Source organism: Coregonus clupeaformis, chromosome 1, assembly GCF_020615455.1.
Source record: "Coregonus clupeaformis isolate EN_2021a chromosome 1, ASM2061545v1, whole genome shotgun sequence".
NCBI lineage: Eukaryota > Metazoa > Chordata > Actinopteri > Salmoniformes > Salmonidae > Coregonus > Coregonus clupeaformis.
In genome coordinates this window covers 76,473,461-76,496,964 of record NC_059192.1, presented here as the reverse complement: position 1 = coordinate 76,496,964, position 23,504 = coordinate 76,473,461, and the positions used below count along the sequence as shown (strand labels likewise).

General features: G+C 45.1%; 1 protein-coding gene across 2 annotated transcripts; it reads right to left on the bottom strand.

The window, feature by feature from the left end:
- Positions 1-97: 97 nt before the first annotated feature.
- Positions 98-16,606, bottom strand: LOC121577204 (disks large-associated protein 5-like). Of its 2 annotated transcripts, XM_045222763.1 has the most exons (16): positions 16,483-16,606; positions 15,976-16,220; positions 12,116-12,285; positions 11,813-11,884; positions 11,621-11,660; positions 11,313-11,360; positions 10,998-11,156; positions 10,609-10,882; positions 9,987-10,166; positions 9,789-9,877; positions 9,485-9,645; positions 8,800-9,163; positions 7,676-8,565; positions 7,403-7,580; positions 7,257-7,300; positions 98-599 (listed from the first exon to the last, which is right to left on the bottom strand). In XM_045222763.1, exons 2-16 carry the CDS (start codon positions 16,214-16,216, stop codon positions 495-497), a joined length of 3,015 nt encoding a protein of 1,004 aa, XP_045078698.1. In that variant the 5' UTR covers positions 16,217-16,220; positions 16,483-16,606; the 3' UTR covers positions 98-494. The 2 variants fall into 2 exon arrangements, with proteins under 2 accessions (XP_045078698.1, XP_045078699.1); XM_045222764.1 differs by lacking the exon at positions 7,257-7,300 and having other exon boundaries at positions 507-599.
- Between the last annotated feature and the right edge of the window lie 6,898 nt (positions 16,607-23,504).

Sequence of the window (23,504 nt, the reverse complement as noted above, 5' to 3'; positions counted from 1 at the left end):
ACTGGAGTGGGACAAGTGTTTTGGGATTCAGTCATTGTTTGGTCTAGACTCAATGCTATAGTTGTCAAAGGAGAGGCAAAAAAAATTAGTCTGTTGGTAGCAAATGTGAAGAATCTACATTTTATTTACACAAATCAAAAGGTTTTTCCAAACGCATATTCAATATAACAGAATTTAAGCTAAAAATAAACAAAGTTGATTTTGTATACAAAAGCTGGACATCTGGGCTCCATATAGAACGTGGTTACTAGTTAACACTACCTGGTGCCTTTTTGGTATTTAAATAATAATGTAGTACAGATAGCACAAAACAGTGTAAGGAAAGTTACAAAAAAAACTATTTTCTGACAATGAGTTTAAAATAAAATAAAACAATGCATATAAAAATGTTTCTTTTAGAGACTTTAAACTAGTCTCGCTATATGTAGACAAAATAGAAAAATATACAACAGCAGTTATCAGTCTCATATCAGTCTCATCAGTTGCTCGTTCTATCAATCAGAGGGAGGTGTGAACGACATGAGGTCACTGGGGCAAATGGACTGTCTCACTCTGTCCATCTGATCAGGGGTGAACAGCAACAGGCGTGACTCAACTGGCTGGAGGAGAGAGGAGAGAAGAAATAGGGACAGCATGGGTCAGTTGAGAGGAATTCATACCTTTTGCCAATCCATGTCTCAATTGTCTAGGTTTAAAAATCCTTCTTTAACCTGTCTTCTCCCCTTTATCTAAACTGATTAAAGTGGATTTAACAAGATACATAAATAAAGGATCATAGCTTTCACCTGGTCAGTCATGGAAAGAGCATAATGTTCATCTGCCAAAATTACTGCCAAAATTAAGGAAACACTTGAGTAAATGAGGGATACAAAGTAAATTGAAAGAAGGCACTTCAATTAAGCAATTAACATCCCATCATGCTTAGGGTCTTATATACAATGCCCAGTTGCCCATTATTTTGGCTATAGCGTGGCTAGAAGACAGCTCAGACTTTGAAAGGGGTCTCAAAGGAGTATAGGGTGTGTGTGTCAGTCACCAGATCTCAACCAAATTGAACACTTATGGGAGATTCTGGAGCGGCACATGAGACAACATTTTCCACCACCAATGTCAAGTGGAAGAATAGTTTCACATCCCTCCAATAGAGTTCCAGACACTTGTAGACTATGTCAAGCTGCATTGAAGCTGTTCTGGCAGCTCGTGCCTTCAGAAATTATTCACACTTTTTCCACATTTTGTTGTAACAGCCTGAATTTAAAATGGATTAAATTGAGATGTTGTGTCACTGGCCTACACACAATACCCCATGTCAAAGTGGAATTATTTTTTATTTTATTTTTAACAAATTAATTAACTTTAAAGCTGAAATGTCTAGAGTCAATACGTATTCAACCCCTTTGTTATGGCAAGCCTAAATAAGTTCAGGAGTAAGAATTTATTTAACAAGTCACATAATAAGTTGCATGGACTCTCACTGTGTGCAATAATAGTGTTTAACATGAATTTTGAATGACTAACTCAACTCCGTACCCCACACATACAGATAATTTGTAAGGTCCCATCGTCAAGCATTGAATTTCAACAAAGATCAGGGAGGTTTTCCAATATCTCGCAAAGGGCACCTGTTGGTAGATGGAGGAAAAATAAATAAAATAAAATAAAAAACACCTACAAGCACACGGAATATCCCTTTGAGCATGGTGAAGTTATTAATTGCACTTTGGATGGTGGATCAATGTACCCAGTCACTACAAAGATACAGGTGTCCTTCCTAACTCAGTTGCCGGAGAGGAAGGAAACTGCTCAGGGATTTCACCATGAGGCCAATGGTGACTTTAAAACAGCTACAGAGTTTAATGGCTGTGATAGAACACTGAGGATGGATCAGCAACATTGTAGTTACTCCACAATACTAACCTAATTGACAGAGTGAAAAGGAAGCCTGAACAGTATAAAAAAATCCTAAACATGCATCCTGTTTGCAACAAGGCACTAAAGTAATACTGCAAAAAAATGTGGCATGTAAAAAAATGTAACTTTTTGTCCAGAATACCGTGAATGTTCCTGAGTCACAGTTTTGACTTAAATCTACTTGAACATGGTTGTCTAGCAATGATCAACAACCAAATTTGACAGAATGGGCAAATGTTGCACAATCCAGGTGTGGAAAGCTCTTAGAGACTTACCCAGAAAGACTCACAGCTGTAATCGCTGTCAAAGGTGCTTCTACAAAGTACTGACTGAGGGGTGTGAATACTTATGTAAACTAGATATTTCTATATAATATTTTCTATACATTTACAAAATGTTTTCACGATGCAGTATTGTGTGTAGATGGGTGAGAAAAAAATCAATTGAATCCACTTTAAATTTAGGCTGTAACAACAAAATGTAAAATAAGTGGGTATAAGCCACTGTACCTGTACGCACGCTCTCATATATACACATACATACACACACATATATATGTACATACATACATACATACATACACACACACACAGTGGGGAGAACAAGTATTTGATACACTGCCGATTTTGCAGGTTTTCCTACTTACAAAGCATGTAGAGGTCTGTAATTTTTATCATAGGTACACTTTAATTGTGAGAGACGGAATCTAAAACAAAAATCCAGAAAATCACATTGTATGATTTTTAAGTAATTAATTTGCATTTTATTGCATGACATAAGTACACTGCTCAAAAAAATAAAGGGAACACTTAAACAACACAATGTAACTCCAAGTCAATCACACTTCTGTGAAATCAAACTGTCCACTTAGGAAGCAACACTGATTGACAATAAATGTCACATGCTGTTGTGCAAATGGAATAGACAACAGGTGGAAATTATAGGCAATTAGCAAGACACCCCCCAATAAAGGACTGGTTTTGCAGGTGGTGATCACAGACCACTTCTCAGTTCCTATGCTTCCTGGCTGATGTGGTCACTTTTGAATGCTGGCGGTGCTTTCACTCTAGTGGTAGCATGATACAGAGTCTACAACCCACACAAGTGGCTCAGGTAGTGCAGCTCATCCAGGATGGCACATCAATGCGAGCTGTGGCAAGAAGGTTTGCTGTGTCTGTCAGCGTAGTGTCCAGAACATGGAGGCGCTACCAGGAGACAGGCCAGTACATCAGGAGACGTGGAGGAGGCCGTAGGAGGGCAACAACCCAGCAGCAGGACCGCTACCTCCGCCTTTGTGCAAGGAGGAGCACTGCCAGAGCCCTGCAAGATGACCTCCAGCAGGCCATAAATGTGCATGTGTCTGCTCAAACGGTCAGAAACAGACTCCATGAGGGTGGTATGAGGGCCCGACGTTCACAGGTGGGGGTTGTGCTTACAGCCCAACACCGTGCAGGACGTTTGGCATTTGCCAGAGAACACCAAGATTGGCAAATTCGCCACTGGCGCCCTGTGCTCTTCACAGATGAAAGCAGGTTCACACTGAGCATGTGACAGAGTCTGGAGACACAGTGGAGAACGTTCTGCTGCCTGCAACATCCTCCAGCATGACCGGCTTGGCGGTGGGTCAGTCATGGTGTGGGGTGGCATTTCTTTGGGGGGGCCAGAGGTAGCCTGACTGCCATTAGGTACCGAGATGAGATCCTCAGACCCCCTGTGAGACCATATGCTGGTGCGGTTGGCCCTGGGTTCCTCCTAATGCAAGACATCATGTGGCTGGAGTGTGTCAGCAGTTCCTGCAAGAGGAAGGCATTGATGCTATGGACTGGCCCGCCCGTTCCCCAGACCTGAATCCAATTGAGCACATCTGGGACATCATGTCTCGCTCCATCCACCAACGCCACGTTGTACCACAGACTGTCCAGGAGTTGGCGGATGCTTTAGTCCAGGTCTGGGAGGAGATCCCTCAGGTGACCATCCGCCACCTCATCAGGAGCATGCCCAGGCGTTGTAGGGAGGTCATACAGGCACGTGGAGGCCACACACACTACTGAGCCTCATTTTGACTTGTTTTAAGGACATTACATCAAAGTTGGATCAGCCTGTAGTGTGGTTTTCCACTTTAATTTTGAGGGTGACTCCAAATCCAGACCTCCATGGGTTGATAAATTTGATTTCCATTGATAATTTGTGTGATTTTGTTGTCAGCACATTCAACTATGTAAAGAAAAAAGTATTTAATAAGATTATTTCATTCATTCAGATCTAGGATGTGTTATTAGTGTTCCCTTTATTTTTTTGAGCAGTGTATTTGATCACCTACCAACCAGTAAGAATTCCGGCTCTCACAGACCTGTTAGTTTTTCTTTAAGAAGCCCTCATGTTCTCCACTCATTACCTGTATAAAATACACCTGTCCACACACTCAATCAAACAGACTCCAACCTCTCCACAATGGCCAAGACCAGAGAGCTGTGTAAGGACATCAGGGATAAAATTGTAGACCTGCACAAGGCTGGGATGGTCTACAGGACAATAGGCAAGCAGCTTGGTGAGAAGGCAACAACTGTTGGCGCAATTATTAGAAAATGGAAGAAGTTCAAGATGACGGTCAATCACCCTCGGTCTGGGGCTCCATGCAAGATCTCACCTCGTGGGGCATCAATGATCATGAGGAAGGTGAGTGATCAGCCCAGAACTACACGGCAGGACCTGGTCAATGACCTGAAGAGAGCTGGGACCACAGTCTCAAAGAAAACCATTAGTAACACACTACGCCGTCATGGATTAAAATCCTGCAGCGCACGCAAGGTCCCCCTGCTCAAGCCAGCGCATGTCCAGGCCCGTCTGAAGTTTGCCAATGACCATCTGGATGATCCAGAGGAGGAATGGGAGAAGGTCATGTGGTCTGATGAGACAAAAATAGAGCTTTTTGGTCTAAACTCCACTCGCCATGTTTGGAGGAAGAAGAAGGATGAGTACAACGCCAAGAACACCATCCCAACCGTGAAGCATGGAGGTGGAAACATCATTCTTTGGGGATGCTTTTCTGCAAAGGGGACAGGACGACTGCACCGTATTGAGGGGAGGATGGATGGGGCCATGTATCGCGAGATCTTGGCCAACAACCTCCTTCCCTCAGTAAGAGCATTGAAGATGGGTCGTGGCTGGGTCTTCCAGCATGACAACGACCCGAAACACACAGCCAGGGCAACTAAGGAGTGGCTCTGTAAGAAGCATCTCAAGGTCCTGGAGTGGCCTAGCCAGTCTCCAGACCTGAACCCAATAGAACATATTTGGAGGGAGCTGAAAGTCCATATTGCCCAGCGACAGCCCCGAAACCTGAAGGATCTGGAGAAGGTCTGTATGGAGGAGTGGGCCAAAATCCCTGCTGCAGTGTGTGCAAACCTGATCAAGACCCACAGGAAACGTATGATCTCTGTAATTGCAAACAAAGGTTTCTGTACCAAATATTAAGTTCTGCTTTTCTGATGTATCAAATACTTATGTCATGCAATAAAATGCAAGTTAATTACTTAAAAATCATACAATGTGATTTTCTGGATTTTTGTTTTAGATTCCGTCTCTCACAGTTGAAGTGTACCTATGATAAAAATTACAGACCTCTACATGCTTTGTAAGTAGGAAAACCTGCAAAATCGGCAGTGTATCAAATACTTCTTCTCCCCACTGTACATACATACACACTGCATTTGGAAAGTATTTATACCCCTTGACTTTTTCCACTTTGTTACGTTACAGCCTTACTCTAAAATTGATTCAATTGTTTATTTCCCCTCAATCTACACACAATACCCCATAATGACAAAGCAAAAACAGGATTTTAGAAATTTGTGCAAATGTATTACAAACAAAAAAACTGAAATATCACATTTATATAAGTATTCAGACCCTTTACTCAGTACTTTGTTAAAAGCACCTTTGGCAGCAATTACAGCCTCAAGTATTCTTGGGTATGACGCTACAAGCTTGGCACACCTGTATTTGGGGAGTTTCTACCATTCTTCTCTGCAGATCCTCTCAAGCTCTGTCAGGTTGGATGGGGAGCGTCGCTTTACAGCTATTTTCAGGTCACTTCAGAGATGTTCGATCGGGTTCAAGTCCGGGCTCTGGCTGGGCCACTCAAGGACATTCAGAGACTTGTCCCGAAGCCACTCCTGCGTTGTCTTGGCTGTGTGCTTAGGGTCGTTGTCCTGTTGGAAGGTGAACCATCGCCCCAGTCTGAGGTTCTGAGCAGGTTATCAAGAATCTCTCTGTACTTTGCTCCGTTAATCTTTGCCTCGATCCTGACTAGTCTCCCAGTCCCTGCTGCTGAAAAACACCCCCACAGCATGATGCTGCCACAGCCATGCTTCACCGTAGGGATGGTGCCAGGTTTCCTCCAAACGTGACACTTGGCATTCAGGTTAAAGAGTTCAATCTTGGTTTCATCAGACCAGAGAATCTTGTTTCTCATGGTCTGAGTCTTTAGGTGCCTTTTGGCAAACTCCAAGTGGGCTGTCATGTGCCTTTTACTGAGGAGTGGCTTCCGTCTGGCCACTCTACCATAAAGGCGTGATTGGTGGAGTGCTGCACAGATGGTTGTCCTTCTGGAAGGCTCTCCCATCTCCACAGAGGAACTCTAGAGCTCTGTCAGAGTGACCATCGGGTTCTTGGTCACCTCCCTGACCAAGGCCCTTCTCCCCCGATTGCTCAGTTTGGCCGAGCGGCCAGCTCTAGGAAGAGTCTTGGTGGTTCCAAACTTCTTCCATTTAAGAATGATGGAGGCCACTGTGTTCTTGGGGACCTTCAATGCTGCAGACATTTTTTGGTACCCTTCCCCAGATCTGTTTCTCGACACAATCCTGTCTCTCGGTTCTACAGACAATTCCTTCGACCTCATGGCTTGGTTTTTGCTCTGACATGCACTGTCAACTGTGGGACCTTATATAGACAGGTGTGCACCTTTCCAAATCATGTCCAATCAATTGAATTTACCACAGGTGGACTCTAATCAAGTTGTAGAAACATCACAAGGATGATTAATGGAAACAGGATGCACCTGAACTCAATTTCGAGTCTCATAGCAAAGGGTCTGAATACTTATGTAAATAAGGTATCTGTTTTTTAATTTTAATACATTTGCTAAAATATCTAAAAACCTGTTTTTGCTTTGTCATTATGGGGTAGTGTGTGTAGATTGCTGAGGATTTTTATTTATTTAATCAATTTTAGAAATAGGCTGTAATGTAAGAAAATGTGGAAAAAGTCAAGGGGTCTAAAAACTTTCCGAAGGCACTGTACACACACGCAAGAGAGAAAGAAGAGGGTAAAACAAGGAAGTTAACCTGTGTGGTCCGTGGGGTCAACATTTGTGCCAAACTGGGAAAAGCTGTGATGGGAGTGAGAAGGAGGGAAAATAAAAATGAAAACAAATCCACCATAAGGAATACAAATATCTAGGACTAACCGTATCCAAGCACAAACACGTTACCTGTGGGAGTCGACACTTCCTCCTGAGGGGGCTCTCCAGACGGAGCCAATGGAGTCTCCATTTCTACATCTATCGCCATGGGCGACAGCATCTCCTCGGCAACAGCCAGCTCCCGTGGCGACAGGCTGCACCTCACTGCAGGTTGGAGGTAGCGCTCAAAGTCCAAACCCGGAATACCCTGGTGTATTTTGAGAAAGAAAAAAAATAGATTAACTCTTGCCAGTAATTTAGAAATACATAAAGATGAGACATCTTCTTTTACAAAACACTTACCTCAGTGATGGAAGTGTCTGGAGTCACGGTCACTGGTACGTCGGCATCAGCTGGGAAGCCGAGGGAGACCTGGACAGCAGGAGGAGAGGAGGGGGGCACCAGGCAGGAGAGAGGAGATAGGCTGGCCTCAGTAAGTCTTGGCCTAGCTGGGGTGGGGGAGAGGTTGAAGCTGAAGGCAGGGCTCCTGACTTGGGTGTGGGGCAGTGAGGGTGAGAGGGGAAGCCCTGGTGAGATGGGTAGGCTGGTATCGTAGGCCTCTAAAGCCTCTTTTCTGTCCTGGAGCTCTAATTGGTTGGGCTCCTCTGTGGCCAACACCGTTAGGCTGAAGGCTTCTTGGTGCTGTTCGTCATTGGTCAGCTGTTGTGTGTTGGATGGTGATTGGCCGATTTCTTCAGACTCACAGCTCACATAGTGCTCCTCAGGGCAAACAGTGGGCTCTGAAACAAGCTCCGATTGGTCACAAGCTACAGCTTCCTGCATGCTCTCGGGTTCTGGTTGGTCAGGAGTGACGTCATTCTGCACAGAGGCTAGCTCTGGTTGGTTGCTGGGGCCTTCCTCTGACTGGGTGTCCATCAGAGCTTCTTTGACTGGTGAGAAGCAGAGAGAGACTCTGGTGGGGCTACTTTGGGCCAGGGTGTAGGACTGAGGTTCATGATCAGTGTGAGGGGTACGGAGTGGGGTGGCATCAGACGGGCAGGCAGGGGTGAGGGTGGAGCAGGCAGGGGTGAGGGTGGGGTGAGCAGGGGAGAGGGTGAGGCAGGGGAGTGGGGAGGCGTGTGCAGCTGCAGCAGTGTTGGAGTGGCGGGTTCTGCCAGAGGTGGAGAACTTGGTGACTGAACAGGGAGAAGCCTGAGGCATGGCAGATACACGGGTGGATCTCCTCACAGAGCCTGGAAAGAAACAGACAGACCATACAGCAATCAGTCAATGCCCAACTTACAATCTCTACACAGCTTTACCAGGTACCTCGAACACTGACAGAGGGAGAGGCCAGGGGTCTTCCAGGTCCGAACAAACCTTTCGGCCTGCCATTCTACACATCTTTCTCTGCCTCCATCAATATCTCTGAGCATCACAGCAGTTGAGGAAGTGTGGGTGAAGAACGGTGGAGGTATGAGTCTCACCTGTGAGTTTGGCAGGACTCTCAACCTGGAAGAAGCCTCCCTGGAACACCACCACCGGTGGCTCTGGGGCCTGGGTCTCCGCCTGGGGGTCCTGAGGAGCTGGAGCAGGGTTGTCCACAGCACTGCCTGGCCCTGCGGCCTGCGCTGCCTTCTCTGCCTCTGCAGCCTGCTGCTTGGCCTTTATTGCAGCCTTGATGGCAGCCAGACGAGACTTGGCGACAGCACCACCGGCAGGCTTAGGCACCAGAGCAGAGGGCGGCTTCTTGACCACCTTCCTCTGTCGTGGTGGGGGCTTGCTCTCCTCCTGCCAACCCTTAGACTCTGCCTCCTTCAGAGCACCAAACTTCTTGTTCACGTCCTCTACCTGACAGAGGAAGAGTCGAACAAGGAGAGAGCGAGTGCTCTTTTTAGAAAGCTTGCATCCACATTTTCAACCTTTTAGAATGCTGTAGCAATCTAGGTGGTCATTCTTCCTAGAGGTAGCTAGTATAGTTTAGCTTTAGTGTTAACAGACAGGCATCAACAGAGTTTAACCACCAGTGTCTGACTGTCTGTTCATCTAATTCTACACACACACACCGTAGACCATGCCCTCCTAGTCACTAACCCACCTGGTAGGAGACCATGTCCTCCTAGTCACTAACCCACCTGGTAGGAGACCATGTCCTCCTAGTCACTAACCCACCTGGTAGGAGACCATGTCCCAGAAGCCTTGCAGGTCGGTGCAGGTGGTGATCTTTTCTCCTCTGCCCAGCTCACAGTCATCCACCAGGCCAGAGAACTGACCAAACCTCTCCTTCATCAGCAGCCTGGCCTGGCCCACCGCCGTACGCATACGGTCACACACTTCACAGGGATGGAGATCAACACAGTTAGGAAAGGTAATGAGAGAAAAGGATACATTGAGGAAATGTGTTGTGATTCATTTTGCTTATAGAAATCAGAATCAATAGCATTATAATGGTTAAAACACATGAAGAATCACTCACTCTCTTCAGGGACAGAGACATCATCCACCCTGGACTCCCACTGCTGACAAAATTCTGTCAGGCTCTCTGTCTCACTGACCACCACTGACCTGACAGACATTCACATGATACACCAATACTAGTCTGGGTGAGGAACATAGCTGTTGACTTGGTTTCACATTTTATGGATGCATTTGTCAGGTAAAATGTAACCCTCACCTGAAGTAGGGCACATCATGCTCTGGTTCTTTGGGACTCGGAAGACACAGAGGGGCCAGAGTAGGAGAAGGGCGAGGTGGTGAGTGAGAAGGGGACTTGGCAGGAGAGGGAACACTGAGTTCCATTTTGGTTACCAAGTTATCAGAGGGCCTGAGTGGAACAGGGTGTAGAACAGGGACACTGGAGAGGAGAGGATGAAAACAGTTTAGTACATACACAAAGCTACAAAATGACAGCCGGTCATATTTTAATAAGCAGTAACGGTATATCAACCAGGTTTTCATACTCTGAAGAAATATATCTGACTAAACCTAGTAAATATGTCTCTTATACAGCGAGACTTACAGAAGCAATTGGGGCACGTCGACAGATTTTACAGTCGGCTCGGGGGTTCCAACCATCAACCTTTCGGTTACTGGCCCAATGCTCTTAACCACTAGGCTACCTGCCGCCCTAAAAAGTATTTCCTCGAATCCTCTCCTCGACCCCCTAAAACTCATTGGAGGAGAAGATCTGAGGTGATCGTCTCCTCCAATGCCATTCGAGAAGGTGCAGAGAGGAAGAAGGTGCAGAGAGGATGAAGGTGCAGAGAGGTTGCGAGGAATCAAACACACAAAGTTACCTGGGTTTGAAGAAGGAGTCTGCAGAGCGGGGAGTGAGAGGGGTGGGCTTGAAGGAGGACAGGCCTGCTGGGGCCTGGAACACAAAGCCCTGGGGGGCGAAGGAGGACGGGGTGGGGGCTGGAGGGAGGATGGGGTCGGCCTGGGATGGGACAGGTTCTGGAGCAGGGCCTTCTACCATCTTCTCATCCTCCTCTGCACTGGGGGGTGGGGGGCTGGCAGACCTGTGGTCCTCTAATGGCTCGTCCACTTTCACAGCAGCCTGCTTATTGCTCCCTAAAGAGATTGCCAAATCATAATTTTTGAATGCAGAAATAACGTTGAAAAGCACGCAAAATGTTGTTGAAGAATGGTGCATAACAAGGTTGGGACGTCAGCTGCCAATGCTCACCCCTGGTGTTCCTCCCTCTGCCAACAGGTGGTGCTGCAGACTGCTTGGCATTTGATCTGGTCTTGGGCGCTGCAGCAGGTTTGTCCTTTGCCACAGGGGCCACAGAGACCGGAGGAATATTAGCTGACCTTGTGGATGGGGCTCTGACTACTTGTTCAACTGCAGTAAAGTGGAAAAATAACAGTCATAAGTTACAAGTCAAGGATATGTTTACCAGGGTCAAATAATTGGCAAAACAAAAGGCATGGAGAGTAACGTATAGAATAGCTGTGTATAGTACAGTTGACAGATTGTTGTCATAGTTAGGAGTGTTACCTATAGCGATCCTGGTCCTCCTGGTTGACCTGACCACAGCTGGTTCAACTAAGACAGAATCAGGTAGAGGTTAAGGGTTAGCAGGTGTTGAATCATGCACACAATTTAAAGATGATATGGAGCAGCATGGCTTTTGCAACGCCAGGGTTGTGGGTTTGATTCCCACGGGGGGCCAGTATGTAAAAAATAATGTATGCACTAACTGTAAGTCGCTCTGGATAAGAGCGTCTGCTAAACGACTAAAATGTAAAATGATATAGGGTGGAATAATTGTTTTAGAGGTAAGGTGGGGGTAAAGAAACACCAACCTTTTCTTGAAACAGGAAGAGTGTCATTAGATTGTGGTAACTAGGTCAATGGAACAGAGAAAATACTGCATATTGTCAATTATATGGTTATTCCAAAAAGCAGCTATTGTAGTTCTTGACTAAATAATGTAACAGAAAATCTTATATAAAAGACATGTGCAGAACAAATGTAGACTTGGCAGGAAAAATTACCTTGGGGGCCTGCTGCCTCATGTTGGAGCGAGTCACTCTGGTGGATTGGGGCTGGACCACTGCCGTTGTTGCCTGGTTGGGGGAAAGGCCAAGTTATGGCCATGTAACAACCACTAAGAACAGCAGTTCTTCTGTTCTTATATGCTAATGTTTTTTGGACACATCGAAGTTCAACCTCCGGTGATGAGTCAATCACATCTTCATCAAATCAATGATTGAACAGTGACTCCCAAGGACGATGGATATAATATCTACAGATATGTCAGCAGTATACGGAGTCAGTGTTAAACTGTGCCCTCTCACCCTGGCTTTGATTGTAGCAGCTGGGGCCTGAGGCAGAGGGGCCAGGGGCCGGTACAGCCCAACCTTGAACACCCCCTTCTTCTCCCTTGCTCTCTTCTCTTTCTCCTTCACAAGCTCCTTCTTCTCTTTGTAACGGGCCAGCTTTTTAATTCGCTCCTCCACTGCAGCGTCTGATAAAAAGAAGGAGGGAGTTAGAGAGAAAATAGATCAGTGTGGGATTACATAATATTAGTGGGAGTGGAGGATGAAGAGGCATGAGGGTGAAGTAGGCTCAGGCTCTTTTTTTTTTGACATACTCCAGTTTCAGAGAATAAAATATTGTAGCCAGCTAACCTGGCTACAGTAACATTACCTAGAGCAGTGGTTCCCAAACTGTGGGGCACGCACCCCTTGGGTCAGTAGGGGGGGGTGCGGCGGCCCCCAAAAAATCATAAATAAATATATAGTGTTGTGAAAAAGTATTTGCACCCTTCCTAATTTTCTCTACTTTTGCATATTTTTTTAAAATACTGAATGTTATCAGATCTTCAACCAAAACCTAATATTAGATAAAGGGAACCTGAGCGAACAAATAACAACACTTACATAAAAAGTTATGCAACTCCCAATGCCAGTGTGAAAAAGTAATTGCCCCCATACACTCAATAACTGGTTGTTTGACCTTTAGTGGCAATGACTCCAACCAAACGCTTCCTGTAATTGTTGATCTCTCACATCGCTGTGGAAGAATTTTGGCCCACTCTTCCATGCAGAACTGCTTTAACTCAGCGACATTTGTGGGTTTTCAAGCATGAACTGCTCGTTTCAAGTCCTGCCACAACATCTCAATTGGGATTAGGTGTGGCCTTTGACTAGGCCATTCCAAAATGTACATTTGTTGCTTTTTAGGTTCTTACTGTGGAATGCATGTCATCCAAAAAGTTATACTTTTGACTCATCTGTCCATAGAACATTCTTCCAAGAGTATTGATGATCATCCAGGTGCTTTTTGGCAAACTGGAGTCAACTTTTTGGATGAGATGGGTTCCATTATGCCTGGCGAAAACCAAACATGCCGATGGGTCCCATTATCTGCCCGGTACAGTTGAAACCAGGAATCATCCGTGAAGCGCACACTTCTCCAGCATGCCAGCGGCCATCAAAGGTGCGCATTTGCCCACTGAATTTAATTACGACGCCGAACTGCAGTCAGGTAAAGACCTTGGTGAGGACGACGAGCACAGAGATAAGCTTCCCTGAGACGGTTTTTGACAGTTTGTGCAGAAATTCTTAGGTCCGGGTGGCTGGTCTCAAACGATTCCGCAGGTGAAGAAGCCGGATGTAGAGGTCCTGGCGTGGTTACACATGGTCTGCGGTTGTGAGGCCTGTTGGACGTACTGCCAAATTCTCTAAAACGACGTTGGAGGCGGCTCATGGTAGAGAAATGAACATTAAATTATTTGGCAACAGCTCTGGTGCCATTCATACAGTCAGCATGCCAATTGCACGTTCCCTCAAAACATGAGACATCTGTGGCATTGTGTTGTGTGACAAAAACTGCACATTTGAGTGGCCTTTTATTCTCCCCAGCACAAGGCGCACCTGTGTAATGATCATGCTGTTCAATCAGTTTCGTGATATGCCACACCTGTCACGTGGATGGATTTTCTTGGCAAAGGAGAAATTCTCACTAACAGGCATGTAAACACATTTTACAGAAATAAGCTTGTGTGTATGGAAGGTTTCTGGGATATTTTATTTCAGCTCATGAAACATGGGACCAACACTTTATGTTGCGTTTATATTTTTGTTCAGAGATACAGTACCAGTCAAAAGTTTGGACACACCTACTCATTCCAGGGTTTTTCTTTATTTTTGCAATTTTTTACATTGTAGAATAATAGTGAAGACATCAAAACTATGAAATAACATATGGAATCATGTAGTAAACAAAAAAAGTGTTAAACAACTCAAAATATATTTTATATTTGAGATTCTTCAAAGTAGCCACCCTTTGCCTTGATGACAGCTTTCACTCATGGCATTCTCTCAACCAGCTTTATGACGTAGTCACCTGGAATGCATTTCAATTAACAGGTGTGCCTTAAGTTATTTGTGGAATTTATTTCCTTCTTAATGTGTTTGAGCCAATCAGTTGTGTTGTGACAAGGTAGGGGGGGGGTATACAGAAGATAGCCCTATTTGGTAAAAGACCAAGTCCATATTATGGCAAGAACAGCTCAAATAAGCAAAGAGAAACGACAGTCCATCATTACTTTAAGACATGAAGGTCAGTCAATAAGGAACATTTCATGAACTTTGAAAGTTTCTTCAAGTGCAGTCACAAAAACCATCAAGCGCTATGATGAAACTGTCTCTCATGAGGACCACCACAGGAATGGAAGACCAGAGTCACCTCTGCTGCAGAGGATAAGTTCATTAGAGTTACCAGCCTCAGAAATTGCAGCCCAAATAAATGCTTCACAGAGTTCAAGTAACAGCCACACCTCAACATCAACTGTTCAGAGGAGACTGTGTGAATCAGGCCTTCATGGTCAAATTGCTGCAAAGAAACCACTACTAAAGGATACCAATAAGAAGAAGAGACCTGCTTGGGCCAAGAAACACGAGCAATGGACATTAGACCGGTGGAAATTTGTCCTTTGGTCTGGAGTCCAAATTTGAGATTTTTGGTTCCAACCGCTGTGTCTTTGTGAGACGCGGTGTGGGTGAACGGATGATCTCCGCATGTGTATTTCCCACCGTAACGCATGGAAGAGGTGGTGTTACGGTGTGGGGGTGCTTTGCTGGTGACACTGTCTGTGATTTATTTAGAATTCAAGGCACACTTAACCAGCATGGCTAACACAGCATTCTACAGCGATACGCCATCCCATCTGCTTTGGGCTTAGTGGGACTATCATTTGTTTTTCAACAGGACAATGACCCAACACACCTCCAGGCTGTGTTCAGATCCCCCGACCTCAACCCAATTGAGATGGTTTGGGATGAGTCGGATGGCAGAGTGAAGGAAAAGCAGCCAACAAGTGCTCAGCATATGTGGGAACTCCTTGAAGACTGTTGGAAAAGCATTCCAGGTGAAGCTGGTTGAGAGAATGCCAAGAGTGTGCAAAGCTGTCAAGGCAAAGGGTGGCTATTTGAAGAGTCTCAAATATAAAATATATTTTGATTTGTTTAACACTTTTTTGGTTACTACATGATTCCATGTGTTATTTCATAGTTTTGATGTCTTCATTGTTATTCTAAAATGTAAAAAAATAGTAAAAATAAAGAAAAACCCTTGAATGAGTTGGTGTCCAAACTTTTGACTGGTAGTGTGTTGTGTAATATATATATATTTTTTAAGGAACTCAGTCCAGCTTTCAACGTATTCTTCAGTGGTAATAGTAGAATACACAAGGTGCAATTTCAAATTTGGATAGTGTATCAGTTTTCCTCTAGTCACGTTAGTCATTGCAGACCTTAAAAAGGTATTTATAAATTGTCAGAAATGTCCAGATCAACAAGCCCATGTCAGTTAACGTTTTTAGCTAGGTTTTTCAGCCCTTAGATTGTTGTAATGTTTGAGTCACTCAATTATAATATGAATATACATGAGACACGGCAACATTTATAGAATTGCAAGAAAATGAGCTTTAAACCTGCAACATTTTCTGTCCACCAACAACAGGGGTGTGAACAGCGTGTGCCCATAGAAATATACGTGGCGCGTGCAAGGGGGGCGCGGGATGTTCTAATGCTGGTAGGGGGAACTGAGTGAAAAACGTTTGGTAACCCCTGCCCTAGACAATACTGTTTAGCTTGCTAAATAAGTAAACCACGAATGCACAACAGAACCACCACACACAAAAACAACTCACTTTTCACTTGTTTCGCATTCGATGCTTTTTCCTGAACTACTGACACATTTTCAACAACCGACATGTCCAGTTGAGAACATTCCAACTCCGGGAGTTTGTCAAGCTGCCTGCGGCTGTTCAGTGCCTTGTCTCGGTTCTCCTTCTGGGACTGCGACCGTCTCCGAGACATCTTCACCCGCAGCATGTCCACACTGGTGTCACGCTGACGCAGATGGCCGAAACGAGCTTCCATGGAGTCCATGATCCTGTGACAAATATATATATATATATATATATATATATATATAGAGAGAGAGAGAGAATGCATGGAACTACTAGCTAGTTACACGTTTTATAGACAGATATATTGATTATACTGTAGCTAGCTATCTCGCAAACGTTAGCTAGTTAGCCAACTAAAGTTAGGAGCAGTCACTGCTGGCCACTGACGCGTAATATGCTCCATCTAGTATTAACGTTAATGAGAAACATTCACCAACATTGTATTTTATCATTGTGCACTCTTACCTGTTGGAAAAAAGTGGTTGTTAGTGGTGATTTCAAAGTTCTAGCTGTCCAGATAGATAGCAACCTCTCTGGACGTGGGTCCTCAGATAAACGACTTCCAAGTTAGATAACTCAAAATAACAATATGGCGGGTCAGTTTTGAAAATTCTAAATTCTGCTAGGCATTGCCAATTGGCTGAGTGGCTGATTTCCGGTCGGGAGCGTCGCGCTGATAGGCTAATGATTTCGAACGTGTTCTTCTGAGATACTTTGTTGTTGTGTTTGTGGGCAAAACAATTTGGCACAAAAAAATTATTCCAGCTGTAAGTACCTCGTTGTACAACAAGACTAGAACTCATTGGCGTAATCACTGAACCAAAGTTTGAACTCTCTCCCCTTTTTTTTCTCTCTATGTGTGCCTGTGTGGTTGAGCAACAGAGTAAAAAGAGTAGCTGCACCCCCACTTTCGAAATAGCGGTGTAAGCGTATGTTTATGCACCCCCACTTTCAAAGTCAGGCACCCATTTGTGTGTGTGTGTGTGTGCCTGTGTCCCTGGCATTATTCTCATTTAATGTACAATTATTGAACATAAAGGTTATTCTATGTCCTGTCCTATGGAATGTGGCTGTTTCCCACTCTCATCATCTCTCCACTTTGATCGTCTCAAATTTCACCATGTGTCTACTTTCAACACACCACAGAAGGGCGGTCCCAGTGTTGTCAGCAGCACAACCATGAGGCAGACAGACAGTATCTCCCAGGTGGAAAATACTTCATCTATCTGAGCTAGGGGGCTTTAGTAGCAGAAGTTTCACCAGGGTCAGATCACCCTACCCGCAATCATAACCTCAACCAGTGGGGTGATGACAAAATAGCTGACCCTGTATCAGTTTGGGACCTACTTGTGGCAAGATCTAGGCAGGACAGAGTTGGGTGAAGTTTCCCACAGATGCTGATCTTGGGTCAATTTAGCATTTTCCTCACCAATGGTGGAGGTTAGGAATGGAGAAGCTGATACTACACTGAAAAATAAGTTACAGTTCATATAAGGAAATCAGTCAATTGAAATGAATTCATTAGGCCCTAATATATGGATTTCACAACTGGGAATACAGATATGCATCTGTTGGTCAGATACCTTTAAAAAAAAGGTAGGGGCGTGGATCAGAAAACCAGTCAGTATCTGGTCTGACCACCATTTGCCTCATGCAGCACAACACATCTCCTTCGCATAGAGTTGATCAGGCTGTTGATTGTGGCCTGTGGAATGTTATCCCACTCCTCTTCAATGGCTGTGAGAAGTTGCTGGATATTGGCGGTAACTGGAACATGCTGTCGTACACGTCGATCCAGAGCATTCCAAACATGGTCAATGGTTGACATGTCTGGTGAGTATGCAGACAATGGAAGAACTGGAAAATGTTCAGCTTCCAGGAATTGTGTACAGATCCTTGCGACATGGGCCGTGCATTATCATGCTGAAACATGAGGTGATGGTGGCGGATGAATGGCACGACAGTGGGCCTCAGGATGTCGTCACGGTATCTCTGTGCATTCAAATTGCCATCGATAAAATGAAATTGTGTTCGTTGTCCGTAGCTTGTGCCTGCCCATACCATAGCCCCACCACCACCATGGGGCAGACTGTTCACAATGTTGACATCAGCAAACGCTCGCCCACACGACACCATACACTTTCTGCTATCTGCCCGGTACAGTTGAAACCGGGATTCATCCGTGAAGAGCACACTTCTCCAGCGTGCCAGTTAGCATCGAAGGTGAGCATTTGCCCACTGAAGCCGATTACGATGCCAAACTGCAGTCAGGTCATGACTATGGTGAGGACGACAACCACGCAGTTTCTGACAGTTTGTGCAAAAATGATTTGGTTGTGCAAACCCACAGTTTCATCAGCTGTCCGGGAGGCTGGTCTCAGACGACCCCGTAGGTGAAGAAGCTGGATGTGGATGTCCTGGGTTGACGTGGTTACATGTGGTCTGCGGTTGTGAGGCCTGTTGGACGTACTGCCAAATTCTCTAAAATGATGTTAGAGGTGGCTTAGGGTAGAGAAATGAACATTCATTGAACATTCAGCTCTGGTGGACATTGCTGCAGTCAGCATGCCAATTGCAGACTCCCTCAAAACTTGTGACATCTGTGGCATTGAATTGCGTGACAAAACTGAACATTTTAGAGTGGCCTTTTATTGTCCCCAGCACCTATGTAATGATCATGCTGTTCAATCAGCTTCATGCCGGCCGGCTCCGTCCTCCCCTCTTGCTCCGTGGCTTGACGACTCATTGCGAGCTCACAGAAGAGGGCTCCGGGCAGCTGAGCGGAAATGGAGGAAAACTAGACTCCCTGCGGACCTGTCATCTTTTCACTCCCTCCTCTCTACATTATTTTCCTCTGTTTCCGCTGCTAAAGCCACTTTCTACCACTCTACATTTCAAGCCTCTGCCTCTAACCCTAGGAAGCTCTTTGCCACCTTCTCCTCCCTGCTGAATCCTCCTCCTCCTCCCCCTCCCTCCTCCCTCTCTGTGGATGACTTCGTCAACCATTTTGAAAAGAAGGTTGACGACATCCGACCCTCATTTATTAAGTCAAATGACACCGCTGGTCCTGCTCACACTGCCCTACCCTATGTTTTGACTTCTTTCTCCCCTCTCTCTCCAGATGAAATCTTGCGACTTGTGACGGCCGGCCGCCCAACAACCTGCCCGCTTGACCCTATCCCCTCCTCTCTTCTCCAGACCATTTCCGGAGACCTTCTCCCTTACCTCACCTCGCTCATCAACTCATCCTTGACCGCTGGCCATGTCCCTTCCGTCTTCAAGAGAGCGAGAGTTGCACCCCTCCTCAAAAAACCTACACTCGATCCCTCCGATGAACTACAGACCAGTATCCCTTCTTTATTTTCTCTCAAAAACTCTTGAGCGTGCCGTCTCTAGCCAACTCCTGCTATCTCTCTCAGAATGACCTTCTTGATCCAAACCAGTCAGGTTTCAAGATTTGTCATTCAACTGAGACTGCTCTTCTCTGTGTCACGGAGGCTCTCCGCACTGCTAAAGCTAACTCTCTCTCCTCTGCTCTTATCCTTCTAGACCTATCTGCTGCCTTTGATACTGTGAACCATCAGATCCTCCTCTCCACCCTCTCCGAGTTGGGCATCTCCGGCGCTGCTCACTCTTGGATTGCGTCCTACCTGACAGGTCGCTCCTACCAGGTGGCGTGGCGAGTCTCCGCACCACGTGCCCTCACCACTGGTGTCCCCCAGGGCTCAGTTCACACCAAGTCACTTGGCTCTGTCATATCCTCACATGGTCTCTCCTATCATTGCTACGCAGATGACACACAATTAATTTTCTCCTTTCCCCCTTCTGATAACCAGGTGGCGAATCGCATCTCTGCACGTCTGGCAGACATATCAGTGTGGATGTCGGATCACCACCTCAAGCTGAACCTCGGCAAGACGGAGCTGCTCTTCCTCCCGGGGAAGGACTGCCCGCTCCATGATCTAGCCATCACGGTTGACAACTCCATTGTGTCCTCCTCCCAGAGTGCAAAGAACCTTGGCGTGACCCTGGACATCACCCTGTCGTTCTCCACTAACATCAAAGCAGTGACCCGATCCTGCAGGTTCATGCTCTACAACATTCGCAGAGTACGACCCTACCTCACACAGAAAGCGGCACAGGTCCTAATCCAGGCACTTGTCATCTCCCGTCTGGATTACTACAACTCGCTGTTGGCTGGGCTCCCTGCCTGTGCCATTAAACCCCTACAATTTATCCAGAACGCTGCAGCCCGTCTGGTGTTCAACCTTCCCAAGTTCTCCCATGTCACCCCGCTCCTCCGCACACTCCACTGGCTTCCAGTTGAGGGTCGCATCTACTACAAGACCATGGTGCTTGCCTACGGAGCTGTGAGGGGAACGGCACCTCCTTACCTTCAGGCTCTGATCAGTCCCTACACCCAAACGAGGGCACTACGTGCATCCACCTCTGGCCTGCTAGCCCCCCTACCTCTACGGAAGCACAGTTCCCGCTCAGCCCAGTAAAAGCTATTCGCTGCTCTGGCACCCCAATGGTGGCACAAGCTCCCCCACAACGCCAGGACAGCGGAGTCACTGACCACCTTCTGGAGACACTTGAAACCCTACCTCTTTAAGGAATACCTGGAATAGTATAAAAGTAATCATTCTACCCCTCCCTCCCTCCCCCACCCCCCCATGGCTATCATAAGTTGAATGCACCAATTTGTAAGTCGCTCTGGATAAGAGCGTCTGCTAAATGATGTAAATGTAATTGTAATGATATGCCACACCTGTCAAGTGGATGGATTATCTTGGGAAACGAGAAATTGTCACTAACAGGGATGTAAACAAATTTGTGCACAAAATTTGAGAGAATAAGCTTTTTGTGCATATGGAACATTTCTGGAATCTTTTATTTCAGCTCATGAAACATGGGACCAACACTTTACATGTTGCATTTATATTTTTGTTCAGTATAGATCGGAACCATTGGTTATTTTTATTTTATTGTTATAATGTGGCTTTATCAGGGTCAATTTAGGAAAGTACAAAACGTTCAGAAGCAGCTGTTATGTTTACCCAGCTAACAACTCTAGGGAGAGAGAACTTATTTTAATTTTATGTATATTTTTGTGTAATTATTTTACCCCCTTTTTCTCCCCAATTTCGTGGTATCCAATTGGTAGTTACAGTCTTGTCCCATCGCTGCAACTCCCATACGGACTCGGGAGAGGCGAAGGTTGAGAGCCGTGCGTCCTCCGAAACACAACCCAACTGCACTGCTTCTTGACACAATGTCCGCTTAACCCGGAAGCCAGCCGTACACAGCCGTACACATGGCGGCCGTGTCAGCGTGCAGGATTCGCTAGTGTGCGACATATTTCTCCCGGTCGCGGCCGGCTGCGACAGAGCCTAGCTCCAACCAGGACCTCTAGTGGCACAGCTAGCACTGTTCCCCTAACTTATGAGTGTCCATTAGTTTCCATTAGTTAGGGGAACATTCTAGCAAAAAACCTTCTGAGAACCTTTTTAGCATGTTTTGGCATTATAGTTAAATCAAATGAAATGTTATTTGTCACATACACGTGTTTAGCAGATGTTATTGTGTAGCGAAATGCTTGTGCTTCTAGCTCCGACAGTGCAGTAATATCTAACAAGTAATAACTAACAATTTCACACACAAATCTAAGTAAGGAATGGAATTAAGAATATATACATATATGGATAAGCAATGACAGAGCGGCATGGACTAAGACGCAGTAGAATATTATATAATACAGTATATACAGTGCCCTCCATTAATATTGTTAAATATGAGCAAAACGGGCAGTGACATTTTTTTCTTTATTGTTTATCCTCTTGGTCTTTCATTCAAAATATTCACAAAAATCTAACCTTTAATTAAAGTAAAATAATTGAAAGAAAAAATACATTCTTATCATGAAACAAATATTTTTCTCAAATATGTGTGCCACAATTATTGGCACCCCTTCATTCAATACTTTGTGCAACCTTCTTTTGCCAAGATAACAGCTCTGAGTCTTCTCCTATAATGCGTAATGAGGTTGGAGAACTCATGGCAAGGGATCTGAGACCATTCCTCCATACATAATCTCACCAGATCCTTTAGATTCCGAGGTCCACACTTGTGGACTCTCCTCTTCAGCTCATCCCACAGGTTTTCTATGGGGTTTAGGTCAGGGGACTGGGATGGCCATGGCAAAACTTTGATTCTGTGGTCAGTGAACCATTTTTGTGTTGATTTTGAGGTGTGCTTTGGATCATTGTCCTGCTGGAAGATCCAACCACGGCCCAGTTTAAGCTTCCTAGCAGAGACAGTCAGGATTTGATTTAATATCTGGTGGTACTTGATGGAGTCCATGATACCATGTATCCTAACAAGTTGTCCAGGGTCTTTGGAAGAAAAACAGCCCCACAACATCAAAGATCCACCCCCACACTTCACAGTGGAGATGAGGTACTTCTCTGCATGGCTATCTTTCTGTCTACGGCAATTCCACCTCTGGTGTTTGTTTCCAAAAAGCTCTATTTTGGTCTCATCTGACCGTAGAACCCGGTCCCATTGAAAGTTCCAGTAACGTTTGGCAAACTGTAGGCGCTTGAGTTTGTTGTTTGATGACAGCAAAGGCTTTTTTATGGCAACCCTCCCAAACAACTTGTGGTTATGTAGGTGGCGTCTGATCGTAGTTTTGGAGCCTTTCTGACCCCAAGACCCAACTACCCTCTGCACTTGAACCATCCTCCTCACTGTCCTCTTCCAGGCCGATTGTTAACATCTCCAGTTGCTTTAAACTTCTTAATTATTGCCCTGATAGTGGAAATGGGCATTTTCAACCGTTGAGCTATTTTCTTATAGCCATTTCCTGATTTGTGCAGCTCAACAACCTTTTGTCGCACATCATTACTGTATTCTTGGGTCTTTTCCATTGTGATGGATGACTATGGGAACTTGGCCTGTGTGTCACCTCATATTTATACCCCAGTGAAACAGGAAGTCATGGCTTACCACTTTAGTGTTCCTCCTAATCACTCAGGTGAACTTTAAAACGTAAAATATGAATGGGAATATACTGCAGTTAGATTTTACTCATATTAATTTCTAGGGGTGCCAATAATTTTGGCACACATGTTTATGCAAAAACGTTTTTTATCCATTTATTTCACATAATTTTTTCCAGATCATTTTACTTCAATTAAAGGTTAGATTTTGTAAACTAATTTGAATGGAAGACCAAGAAAATAAACAGCAAATACATATATACCAAGGGTGCCAATATTAGTGGAGGGCACCGTACATATGAGATGAGTAATGCAAGATATGTAAACATTATTAAAGTGACTAGTGTTCCATTTCTTAAAGTGGACAGTGATTTCAATATGCAGCAGCAGCCTCTAATGAACTAGTGATGGCTATTTAACAGTCTGATGGACTTGAGATAGAAGCTGTTTTTCATTCTCTCGGTCCCAGCTTTGATGCACATGTAC

Coding starts and splice junctions, on each gene's coding strand:
- LOC121577204 (XM_045222763.1), bottom strand. CDS start 16,216: ATGGACTCCATGGAAGCTCGTTTCGGCCATCTGCGTCAGCGTGACACC. Junction 11,361..11,620: donor TCTTCCTGTTTCAAGAAAAG/GTTGGTGTTTCT, acceptor ATTCTGTCTTAG/TTGAACCAGCTGTGGTCAGG. Junction 9,878..9,986: donor CATGATGTGCCCTACTTCAG/GTGAGGGTTACA, acceptor AATGTCTGTCAG/GTCAGTGGTGGTCAGTGAGA.